This window comes from Equus quagga, chromosome 2 (genome assembly GCF_021613505.1).
Source record: "Equus quagga isolate Etosha38 chromosome 2, UCLA_HA_Equagga_1.0, whole genome shotgun sequence".
Lineage (NCBI taxonomy): Eukaryota > Metazoa > Chordata > Mammalia > Perissodactyla > Equidae > Equus > Equus quagga.
Window position 1 is genome coordinate 31,893,856 of NC_060268.1, and position 12,971 is coordinate 31,906,826.

A 12,971-nucleotide genomic window follows, 5' to 3' on the forward strand; every position below is an offset into this window, starting at 1 on the left:
ATGTAGTTACGTACACAGGAAATAAATGCCAATTGCTCCTTTGTGTAGCTGGAAGCACTGCCCTAATGGCAGTCTATTCATGGCCATTAATAAGTGTAACTATGCTTGGATTTCACAGCGTGTCTGAATTTCAAAATAAATTACATTTCATTCAAGGGAATAGCTATGTCGAACTTTCATGTTTCAATGGTTCTCATCAAAGTATCAAGTTCAATTACACAAACCTGCAGACTGACAAATCAGAATAAAAGGATCACTTTTTAATCTACTGACTTTTCTCTTCTGCCAGGGACCGTAGTCCATATACAATTAGCATTTCCTTTGTAACCCTGGGAAGCCTGGTGAACCTTAACACGCCAAGGCACAGTGTCGGGAATGAGAGGAGAGCTGCGTGGTCAATTCGGAAATTCAGAGCTTATGTTTATGCTGCACATATCAACTATCACTGTTATTTGTCTTGCTCCTTCAAAACTGATAGTCTAAGGGCTGGTCTTCACCGCCAGGGTTTAAAATATGCAAAGGTCAGCACACCCTAAATAAGGAGGTAGAAGAGCTCCCCCAGCTCTCCCTGGATATTCCTTCAGCTCCTAGAGGTGGAATGGGGGAAGGTGGTAGATTTACCATTCTCAATCTCGTAGTCAGCAAAGGCAAGTTCAGAGCCTTTGTTGGTGATGAGCAGCTCCCCATTCAGCGTGAAGATCATCGAAGCATCATCCAGGTTAATCATACATCCAACCACATCTCCTGGCTGCCAGGTACGTCCAAAATACCCACTCCCTTGATGCCAACGCTGGCCCTAGGAAACAAGACCCCAGAACTTAAAGAAATGGAGCTGGAGAAATGGAGAAACCCCCATGCAGCTGGAGAAATGATTTCTCCTAATTGTGAGTGGTATCTGGTTTCTACAAGGCACTCACTTCTCCACCAATGACAACTCACAAGGAAGAGTAGTGTATCTTACAGATGAATGAAACTCAGAGACTTAAGCCTCATCAGAAAAGGTGGCCTGAGTCTCCCAATAATAGTCAGCTATGACAACAGGCAGAAGTCTCACTAGGGCAAAGTGGTAAGATTTCCCCACATACTGGCCACATGGTATTCGGTGAACCTCCTCTGGAGTAGAGGCAGTGGGCTTTGGTGCAAGAGCAGATATGGAGGCAATTACAGAAGGGACTTAGGCCTACGGTCCTCCACTTCATCGGAGCCAAAAAGCAAACTAACAATCACTAGGCAATGATCATTCAATGGTTTAAATTAGCCAGTGGTAGCGGCCACTCCACTTTTGAAGCCAGAGATCCAGGAACTCAGTACTTCTAACTTCTGGGGAAATGTGTGGAGAAGAAAAACTTGGGTTGAGGATGTGTGGACGCTATCCAGACTCACCCTGCTGCCTTCAAACACAAAGGCTTGGTCATCGGCCCCCAGCTCGACGTCAGGCCGACAGCCTGGCCTGGCCCAGCCGACGCGCATGTCTCCTCCGGTCACCACCTCAAACTCAAAATACCACTTGCCAGATCTCACAGCGTAAGACCGCTCTACCCGGAAAAACCGGATCTTGTCTATGCTGACTTTCTCCACAGCTGGGTCAGCTGCAGTGAGAAGGAAAGGGAGTAGAGGGTACAGGAGGGAAAGAGAGAATACAGACTTTAATAATTAGGTAGCATTCCTCAAATGAATTTGACAACGACAGACTGATGACAGATCTCCCACTATCCAATATAGCATTCTGTTCATAGTATAATAATCATCATTATCACCATCGTATCTAACAATACAAGCCACCATTCACTGAGCGATTACTTTGTAGTAGATGCTTTAGAGACTGTATCTCGGTTTTCCCTCCCAACAATCCTATGAGGTCAGTTATATTGCTTTCATTTTACAGATGAAGAAATTGAGGCTCAGAGAGGTTAAATCACTTGCTCAAGGGCACAGAGCCAATCAACTGAGGAGAGCAAGGATTTGAACCAAGGTCTGTCTTACTCCAAATCCATCCCCTTAACCACTTGTAATACTGCCCCACTAACCTAAGGTACCTCCTGGGGTAGGGGATGACAACAACACGTTCATCAATTAGAAGCTGGTGATTTTAATTAGTGCTAGAATTTCAATGAGAGATGAGATTACCTGGCTCAAAAGTACACTGATATTCACATGTTTGGGAAATAAAAGAAATAAAGGTAACTTGGTTTTGTGACCCAGTATCCTGAAAAACTCAGCTACCGTGGAGAAAAACTTATTCCCTGTGGGATTGGGTCATAGAAGTGCTCATCATAGAAACATCTGTCAACGGGACAATGTTTTATTATCAAACATGCCTCTCCCAACCCGTCTCCTCACTTCTTAAAACACACCATTTACTTTAGTGCTCTTCAGCACCAATCTCATTTTTTTTTTTTTTTTAATTTTGGTGAGGAAGATTGGCCCTGAGCTAACATCTACTGCCATTCTTCTCTTTTTGCTTGAGGAAGATTGTCCCTGAGCTAACATTTGTGCCAATCTTCCTCTCTTTTGTATGTGGGACACTGCCACAGCATGGGCTGATGAGCCATGTATAGGTCCATGCCTGGAATATGAACCTGTGAATCCCAGGCCACCAAAGTGGAGCGTGCAAACTTATCACTATGCTACAAGGCTGGCCCCTCCAATCTCAATTCTAATAGTACAAGTTGGACCAATTCAAAGTTAGCATTTCCCCGGAAGAGGAGCTGTTTAGTAAACTGGTGCCAGAATGAACAACGTCCACTCATTACCTAGTTCTTGGTCTGATGGCTCGATGTTATAGCCATAACCAACAAACGTCCGAACAGCTTCACGAAGGCTGTCCCTGTTTGACTTTTTGGTACGCTCATCCAGTAATGCATATGGCACCAGACGGGGATTTCTTTTGTTCTTCAAATCCTATGCAAAGCCAGAGAAAAGAGGTTCTGAGAAAACACATTTTGTCTTTACAAATAGCTTGTCCTACTCATATATTCCCAGCAACAGTCTTGGCTTCCTCATGTTCGTCTTCTTGCTCTTCCCCCAGTGCCTTGATATTTAGCAATGAACATCTTTGCCACTTCTCTTCAGGATTAAATGAGCATAAATGGAAACTTGTTACTAACGTTCAAAGCTAGTATTAAAAAACATATTTTAATAATGTCAGCCTGTGAATAAAATGAAGTGTCATGAAATTGGTTAGAAAACTCCATTCCCAAGGCAAGGCAGATGGGGATTTGCGTCACTACTCCCTTATGACACATCATGCCATGATTTAAACTGTTACAGCCTCCTCATAACAGCCTCTTAACAGAGAAACATCACAGAGAATCATCTATGCTCATAGAGAAACATGAGGAAAGGTGGTAGAGCCATAGTGGGTCCATTTCACTGTAGTCGCACACATTTGTATTAGAGTCCTCCTCAGTTCCTGGGGGCTGCTGGGAAGATCATAATGACAATTGCAGTGATAAGTCATCAGAAACAAATATTCATGACCTGCTGTTTTGAACCCCTCATTTACTCCTCTCTACTATAGTTTCCATAGTTGTGGTCTTCTTGGCTTCCAGACATGTGTAGGCTCAGAGGCTCAGGTATGAATGAACACGTGCGCACACAGCTATCCCTGGTCTTCCCTGATACTAACCCTGCTACTTACTGAGAAGAGGGAAGCATTTCAAGGAGAGAGGTGTGCCAGATGGTTTGGGGCCGAACCCTGGCTCTACACTCCATCTAATTCCTCGCTGTGCCCTGGCTCTCAGGCTGCCTCTCGTACATGCCAAGAACTCTGCCCAGGAATCTTGACCCAATGGACTGAAGTAAGAGGGCACAGGCTTCTTGGCAGGCTGGTTTGCCCCCGTCCTGGGCTAGCTTCCCCTCTTCACCCTCAGTGGTAGACACTCGGGATCATCCCAGAAATACTGCTGAGCTGTAATGTTGATTTTTGTGAGCCTTACCTTGGCCTGGGAGAGCGGCATGAAAGCTCAACTCTCCACAATGCAAGCACCAAGACGTGGAATGAGAGAAGATGCAGCCAGCAGGCACAAACACAGGGCAGCATGATTACGAGTGAAGCAGACTAACAAAGGAAAGGCAAGCCTATCCATTTCTGCAAAATTGCAATTGTGCCTGGAGTTAATGTCAATGTGACCGTTACAAATTCCATCCAGTCTCGTGATTCTATAAATAACAAATGCCCTGAAGCATGACAGAAAGAGTGTAAGGGCAACCGCCATCTTCCAATCTAATACCCACCAAAGCAAAATGGCATTTTGATGGATGATCACATCTCCCAGCTTTTCCAGCATGCCCGACCCAGTAGTTCTCACCTGTTGAATGCCATAGGTCCATCCTTGTTTTATTCTGTCTTTTGCCCAAACATTATGTGCATTTTCTGCAAGCTTATCCACTAAAATTTCTTGAGGAGGTAACAGCTTCACATCAGACAAATCCAAAGGGGCTGGCTTATAGCCATTGGACATCATGTAGCTATAAGTAAATGGGAAAACATATATTTTGAACAGATCTGTATGGCTCCCCCATTCCAGATCTTAGACCAATAGCACATGGTAAGAACATGATAAAAATAAGGCCATAGTCACAGGTTCTACTCTTTGGGAGTATGGGTAGCTCAGCTCTATTCCAAGTCCTTAGATGAAACCCCTAATCTACCATGTTTTTGCTAATATGTGTCACAGATTCAAAGGGGACTGTTGGAAAAAATGGATGGTCAGTGCAAGTTCATTTTTATTTCTAAGAAAACTACTTATATGCCCTACAAATGATACAGATTCAGCATGCCACAACATTACCAGAAGCTCCTTCATCTCACTTCAGAAACACAAAAGGTTATAACTAGATTGGCAAGGACAGGACTTTAAACCAAATGGTTTCTTAAAAATCAGCCTAGTATGAGCACTCAGTGTTACAAAGATAAACTTTTACTTTCGGAATTAAAAAAGTCATGGCACTAGAGAATTTGTGAGCATGACGTGACCTTAGTGGTGTGCTGTCCAGTCCAGGAGTCGCAGTCTCAAATGTCTGAAATTTGATAGATGATGGGAAAAAGCTCAGTGTGAGTCCAGGTAGATACATGGTGTGAATGAAGAGGACCCAGGCACACCGTGGAGTGACTCTGAGGGCAGCAGCTGATCACAGCCACGTGGGAATGTGAGTCCAGAGGCGTCCACAGCCCCAGGGCCACTGGCTGCCCAGATCAGGGCCAGAATCTAAATGTGATGACTTGCAGAGCAGGGCTCACTCCACCCAGGAACCTTGAGCAGCATGAGACGCAGGGTCCCATTGTAGGCATAAGATACTAACTCTAATAACTCTAATTCACCTTCCTGGGATGTCTGATCTTTCCACATGTGTTGGTCATTGAGCACTGACCCCCCCCCCCCCCCCCCCCCCCCCCAGCAGCCTCAGCCAGCAGGCTACCCCTCCAGCTGCTGCCTCTCAGATGTGCTGCTCTCGGCACTGGGAATTGCCTTTGAGAGTGGAGCTTGGCAGCTTGGGAGTTTAACAGGGAAGAAGGGGAAGATAAGCATTTGATTAAAGCTGGCACTACCTTCCTTGACTTATAAGTAATTATGACACCTGTGTGTGAATGTGTGCGCACCCAAGCCTGGCGCACAGGGACAGCGAGCAAGCGAGTCAGTAGATGCCCCAGTGAGCATGTGTCTCAATGTGCTAGCACACAGGACTCTGAATGGATGGGGTGAGAGAGAGAGCAGGTCACATGCAGATTTAGGGGGCCAAATTAAATCTTGGCAGAGACACCCATTTCCACAAAGGATTTATAAGGCTGGCCCAATGCCAGAAGAGTGAATCTTTGCTGTGGTGACCAACCATTTTCAAGCTCCTGAACCAACCACTATTGTTACAGACCAAAGACAGTGCGCCCAGCTGAGAAGTCTGTCTCTCTTGGCTCAGAATTAACAATAGCAGTGTGAGGTCTGGGCGGAAGGAGCAAAAAGAGGGAAAACCTGGAAACACCTGTATTTCAGCAGGCTTCTGACTAGGGGTCTCAGTGCAGTCTAAGTCATTGGAGCAGCCATCTTGAGCTGGTGCTAGCAAGAATCTGGAGCTGTCACCTGCCTTTGTACATGGGCCTCTCACTCTCTCAGTTTAAAACTTCAGGCTGAAGTATTAAAGTCTTGAAGAATTAAAAAAATCACCTACTTTTTGGGCAGTTTGACCTTCTTGAGATCCTCCTCTGCGGCTGGATTAACATGAGCAATGTGGCACCCCAGGGCCAGGAGGGTTCTGTGGTATAACAGGGAGAGGAGACGAGAGTCAACTGAAGATAAAGGGCAGCAAGAACCCCAACCTGCATCTGAGTTGATAAAACAGACACCAGTAATTCATTTAGACCAGTGGTGGCCAAGCTTCTTCTGTAAAGGGGGAGGTAGTCAGTTTTAGGCTCTGTGGTCCATATGTCTCTGTTACCACTACTCAACTCTGCCATTATGGAGCGAAAGCAGCCACAGACCATAAGCAAACCAATGAGCTTGGCTTTGTTACAGTCAAACTTTATTTACAAAAATAGGTGTCTGGTCAGATTGGCCTCCAGGCCGTGGTTTGCCAGCTCTTGATTTAGACGGTGGCAAGCATAAATAAGAACGCAAAAAAGAAGTTCATTAACAGCCGCTCTTGGAGACATCTTCTAGTTTACAAATTTGCATTAGGATCGCATCCTGCTTCTCTGATTCCAGGGAGAAGAAGGGATCCTAATAGCAAATCCTTGGGGCAGCGAGTATTGACTGTGTACTCCCTGCACAGTGCCCTGAGCTGTGCTTGATGCCGTGAGGTACCAGAGCTGGACCCTCAAGAAACGTCAGTCAGTGTGACAGAAGATGTCACATGTGTGAGCCTATGAGACGAGGAACCGTGACAGAGCATTGTTATACCAAAAAAGCCACGACATTAAAATGTTCTTCAGTGACAACTAGAGAAGAGAGAAATACAATGCAGAGAGAGGGGTAACAGGCACAAAAGGAATTCAAGAAGGGAGATATAAACTTGGGCTAAAAAATTAAAATTAAGTTAAATTTAAATTAAAATTTAAAAAATCTGAATTAGGCTTTTAACCACGAGTAGAATCACGGAGAAGCTAAAAGTAGTTTTAAAACTGAATTTTAGTGACTCAAACAATGCTTTCCCATTGGTTTTTAGAAATGCCGTATCTTTTTTTTCTTCATTAAAATGAACTACAAGAGGCACTTGGTACTTCAGTTCTAAGTTTCTCTGCTTTTTTTTCTGCCTCCCTTTTCCTCTCCCTGGCAAATAGCAAATGGTCTCTAAAGAAATATATATGCTAAATAACAATATCGGATGTGTTATTCACTGTGCCAAATCCTTTTGTGGCTTGAATAATCACTGTCCCTCTAATTTATCTGAATGCGTCACGTTCTCAAGGCGAGAGACATACCTTTGCAGTTTAGTCATAGGCAATAAATCATCCACTCACTGTTTGGTCCAAATTCAATTCAATTAAACACTCACTTTAAGGTTTCAGTTGACATTTGCAGGTTATAATTCTTCTCAGTTTCGGGGAGCTTGGAAAACTCCACAAGGCAGGGGTGTTGTCTTTTATTGTCATCCCGTATCTAGGTGACAACATAAGAAAGAATATATTTAAGGTTTGACAGTGGGCACTGCCTTGGAAAACAGAAAAAGACACACTTTGAAACACGGCCCAGGCAATCCGTATCAGGTAAGACAGACAGCTATTTGCTGATAGGGAAAGAGACGATCTTCTCTCTAGTAAATGATACCCACAGTCCCCAGGTTGCCAGTGGCTTGTGCTCTGTGGATTTGCTTCTAGTCAGGTGTCTGCATTCAGAACATACTTTCCCAGAGAAGCAATTTTACACGTGGTGGCCATGCTCCTGTCTGCCCAAAATTCACGGAACCATAAGGTGACCGAAGGGTAGCATTCTTTAGAACATAAAGGACTACAGAATCTGACCAGCACCGTCCAATAGAAACACAAAATCAGCTACAAGTGTGAACCATATTTGTGGCTTCAAATTTTCCACCAGCCATATTAGAAAAGCAAAAAGAAAGAGGTGAAGTTAATTTTAATAACATATTTTATTTAACCAAATATATCAAAAATATTACCATTTTTAGCAAGCAATTAATATAAGAAACTATTTCCGAGTCATTTTATATTAGCTTTGCATAGCAAGTCTTCAAAATCCAGTGTGTGTTTTATTCTTACAGTGCATCTCAACTCAGACTGGTCACATTTCAGGTGCTCAGTAGGCACATGTGGCTCATGGCTGTTACATTGGACAGTGCCGATGCAGACATTAACTAATTAATTCGCTCAACAAACATTTGTTTTATGTCTACTATGTGGTAGGCATTGAGCTAGATGTTAGGAGTTCAGTGGTGAGCTGGGATAGCCCCAGCCCCATGAAGGATACAGTCTAATCAGGCAGGAAGCAGTGATAAAATAATCATAGAAATAAACAGAAAATTGCAATTGTGATTTGTTCTCTAAAGGAGAGGTTTGTGGCGTTAGAAGAGCACACAGCAGAGAGGTGGTCATATGTAAGGAGAACATTTTACAGAAGCTTTATCAATACGTAAGCGTGAGGGTGCAGGGACCCTTCCAGTAACTAAGCTCGAACGAGCATAATTTGAGGGTGTCAATGTCAGGGTCATAGGAGGCTTCAGAACTCACCAATCCTTCTGCCTTCAGACATGACCTTACACAAGTCATAGAATAAGGTCAATTTACATCCTCCTTGAAAAATGCATTCTAGTGAAATAGATGCCTTAACCTCCTCTGAGTGTCCATTAATCTTAGTGATACATCTGAAATCCATATTAAACAAATTCTGATTCAAAACAGTGAATCAGCCTCCTTTCACCACCCTTGCCAAGGGGACAGCTTTTTCTGAAGGGAAAGGGAGATGGAAGGGTTCTGTAGGAGCTACCCAAGAATGACCACACTTGATATTCCCCCAATACAGGAAACCAGCATTTAGGAGTGAGGAGGGAGAGAGACTCCCGGGTCTGTCTGTGGGGAGCTGAGTTCCCAGCTCTCCTGACTGCGGCTAGACAAACCCTCAAGCAAGGCTGCTGTGGCAGCTAGACACCGGTCAGTCAGAAGGAGCGAGTACTGGCTCCTGAGGTTCCCTTTCTCCTCTGAGTCTTTGAAGAACCTTCCAGGTAACAAGGCAATCCCACCGTCCACCCCAACCTGGCCACTGAAACACCCACCTTGCCAAAAGTCCAGCCAAGCTCTATTTTATTCATTCCCCAAAGCTCGTGGATGTTTTCAGCCAGTCTGTCTCGGATCTTCTCTAGGTGAGGTGGCAAAACAACCTAAAAGGAAAAGGAAAAAGTCAGAAGCAGAATTGAGAGAATCAATTGTATGGAAATCTACTCTAAAATCTATGTGGATCAGGTGCCCTCGTTGAATTCACTAAATTTCACCCAGGAGAGGCTGTTTCCAGAGATCCCTTTCTCCTTTGGCTTCCTCTGGATCTGATCTCCCCTTTCTCTAGGCTCCTGCCTTGGGAGATCTCCCCTACCCGTAGATGGTCACTCCTAAGTCAGTACGTCTCCAGCCATGGTCTCTCTTCAAGTTCAGACCCACAGTTCCAACTGTCTGCAGGATTTTTCCACCAAAGTGAACTCAATATGTTAATTCAAAATTGAACTCATTATCCTTCAAATATTTTTTCTCTTCTTATTTTTCCTTCCCTTTTTTTGTTGAATGGCTCACTGCTTCAAGCCTAGAAGTCACCTAGTGTCTTCTCTTTCGGCATTACTCCCTGCCCCCCAGTCACATCTAACCAGTCACAAAATCTACCATGCTTATTTCCTAGGCATCTTTCCAAAGGGTCCCCTCCTCTATATCATTCAACCTCATTATATTCTCCCTGGACCATTGTAAGAGCCTCACAAGTGGTCTCCCCAACTCCCTCACCAACATATCCTCCACACTGTGGCCAGAGTGATGAGTCCACAGCAGCAAAATCACATCAAAACACTCTCCTCCTGAGTGTCCCCAAGTGTTCCCTGAAACTCCTAAGACACAGCCTGGATGTATAACCAAGGATACAGTGCCCTTCTCCATATCTTTCATCGTGGTCCTCCCAAACACATCCTTTCCAAACGTCCTGAAATTCTCCCAAAAGGTTACACTGTTTCACAGTGCTGTGCCCTTGTATAAACAAGCTTTATCCTTCTTAATTCTCTCCAAGATACATGAAGTATGGACACACACACACCCCTCCATGCCACAAGACCAATGACAAAGACTCTCTCCCTGACCAAGCTCTAGACAGGTACCTCTGAGCCCTTTTCGATTAGGCTCCATCCTTGGGCCTTGGGTCCTCAAGACTCCAGTTTTAGCAAGAATCCTGCTACCTCAGTTGAGTGAGAATCCACCACCCTTGATATCTGATCACCCTCTGCATATGATCAAATTTCCTCACCCCTGCCACCCCCCAATCACATCAGCTCCCTGTGGCCCACCTTCAGCAAGAATGCACCCCAACCCCCGCTGTTTCCTCTTAGTGATTTTCCATCACTGACACCCCCGCCCCGCCCAACCTGCTCCTTGGCTATAACTCCCCAGTTGTTCTATACTGGAGTTCCTTTTCTCCTGTTACAATAGCTCCTAAGCGAAATCTGTTTTTACTCCATTAACTGCTGTCCAGCTCTCGTTTTAATACAAACACCCTCAATATTTATCCTTCTGAATTTAGCTCAAATGTCACCACTTTTGGGAAGTCTTCCCCAATTTCCTTCAGGGAGAGTTTCTCTGTGTTTTCCTTTGCTCACCTCTCTCCACAGAGGTCACAAACTGGGGCCCACACTGTTTTTCTTTTTTCCCTATTTTAATTTACTACTACTATAATAATTATTATTTTCATGTTTAGTAGTTGACAATTCCTAAGAAATGGGAGATTTCATATAAAAATCCAGATCTCTAGTTTCTTTTGACCGTTTGGAAGATGATTAACACTGGACTCACACTTTTGCCTGGCACCTATCAGCTGGAGCTGGAAAGAGCCACCCACTTCAGACTCTGCACACTTGACCTGATTCACTTCTGCGTCACCTTCTCGCCTTACAATCCTTGCCCTGTCATAGTGATTATTAGTGTTTCCACTACTTACAAAAATCTCTTGAGGAGGGAAGCTCATGGAGAAAATATTTTTTTTTAACAGAAAAAGTATATCAAGTCAGTGATGCATAAGGAGATCATAGAGAAAAGTAGCAATGAGATATTTAAAACACAGGTTATGATCACTATCTGCCTTTCAATTAAAGACATTCTTTTAAAAAACTAACTTTAATTATCAAAAAGTCAAAGTTAATAAATAGCATGATGTTTTGATAAGAAGCAAAATGGGGAAAATTATTAGCAAACAAATTACAGTGTATTTGGTTTTATGGGTTAACTAAGATCATCTGTTTAAAGTAAGTATTCCTTAGGTGAGCACAACCTGGAAGGGGATTTGCATGTCAGAAGAACCACATGCTTCAGTGAAGGGGCAAAATGCAGACAGAGGCCTTCACAAATAACCCCAAATCCTAATTTCAGTGACCTCAGTTGGTGACTACCTGGACAGAGTAACACTGGCTTGATACCTGCCTCCTGGGTGTCTGGGGGCTGGGCTTGAAGTCCCAAGGGAAGGCTGCTGGAAGCTGGGCTCCTTCCTCCCAGCGCTCAGCCAGGGGCTAGAGCTCTTCAAGCACCAGGCACTGTCATTGTGTAACGACAAGGCTCCAGCTGGCAATACTTAGCCTGCAAACTGGTTAATGTGCCCCAGGGAGGATGGAGTTGACAGTGGGTGAGTATCTTACACTTAACTTCTCCTTTGACAATAATTTCACAGAATGATAGGTTCTAAAAAATTACAAGGTCTCAATCAAGATAACAGATTGTTCCTTTCCAACGAGAACTTCCCTATTATTTGATTTCCCAGGAACATTTCCCTAGTTTCAAGGTCCATATAAATTCAGCTTTGGGTCCAGACATCAAGGTTCTTCTGGCTTGTTGATTTATCTCCACTCTTGGATTTCCAAATGTCCAATTCTGCATGTTTAGAAACTCTCCTCACTCTTTAGTTAAACCCTCCTCTCCTCCCTCATCAAAACGTCTCCCTCTTTCCTTGAACACTTTTTGAGGCTGGCTTCTTACAGGAAGCCTTTCTGAGTAACATACATCTCTGATCATCCAGTAAGGAGGGGCATCGCAGAGAAGGAGGAATCACGCTCATATGCATGTTCTCTCCCTGCTAGGGCACTAGCAGCCTTGTGTCCACAGAGAAGCCAGCTTAGTTCTTTGGCCCTCAAGCTTCTTGTCTAGAAGACACAAGAACCAGATGATCCGATTCCTTGAATCATCTCTGGCTCACAAATTCCTCCCCAGTTTCCTATCGATATTCTCAACTCCATCTACTTTCAAGGTGCTGTTCTAGGCTCTGTGAGGCAGGCAGAGAAATGCTGCTGTTTCTAATCTATGGGGATTCACAATCATTAGCTACAGGAGGGAAGAAGCAGACTCTTGAACATGCACACGCAGCAGAATGTACCAGGGTCATACGAATGTTACAGCAAAATACATGCTAGAGACCTTGTACAGGCTGATAGAGCTATATGCCTAGAACGTATTCACCTAGCACCTCAAAGACAAGGCTCCTTTCCATTTATTTCCTCTAACATCTAGAACAGTGATTCGAACAGAACTGGTGTGTAGGAAATACTGAAAGCTGTTGCGTGCCCCTTGGCATAACTGTGTGAGCACGTCTCTCTCAAAATAGAGACCCTGGAAAGGGAAAACAATAATACATTTGCTCTTCAGCTTGGCTGTGAATTTCCAGAGAATACTGAAATATTTCTGCTCTGCCTCACGGAGCCTAGTTCAGTGTCTTGCATACAGTAAGTGCTCAACTTGTTCACTGGCTGAGAAATCCCTCAAAGCTCAATCTATGCATACAGTGAAAACATGAGTA

At 44.1% G+C, this 12,971-nt stretch overlaps 1 protein-coding gene across 9 annotated transcripts in view; it reads right to left on the reverse strand.

Moving 5' to 3' along the window:
• RYR3 (ryanodine receptor 3) overlaps window positions 1–12,971 on the reverse strand; it is a 484,984-nt gene that overhangs the window by 191,830 nt on the left and 280,183 nt on the right. For all 9 annotated transcript variants that reach the window (XM_046653250.1, XM_046653245.1, XM_046653249.1 and 6 more), the window contains exons 21-27: window positions 9,220–9,324; window positions 7,489–7,592; window positions 6,166–6,249; window positions 4,311–4,470; window positions 2,754–2,901; window positions 1,384–1,589; window positions 622–796 (exon numbers count right to left, since the gene is read on the reverse strand). In XM_046653250.1, the coding sequence (XP_046509206.1) occupies window positions 622–796; window positions 1,384–1,589; window positions 2,754–2,901; window positions 4,311–4,470; window positions 6,166–6,249; window positions 7,489–7,592; window positions 9,220–9,324 (982 nt within the window). The remainder of the gene's footprint in view (window positions 1–621; window positions 797–1,383; window positions 1,590–2,753; window positions 2,902–4,310; window positions 4,471–6,165; window positions 6,250–7,488; window positions 7,593–9,219; window positions 9,325–12,971) is intronic.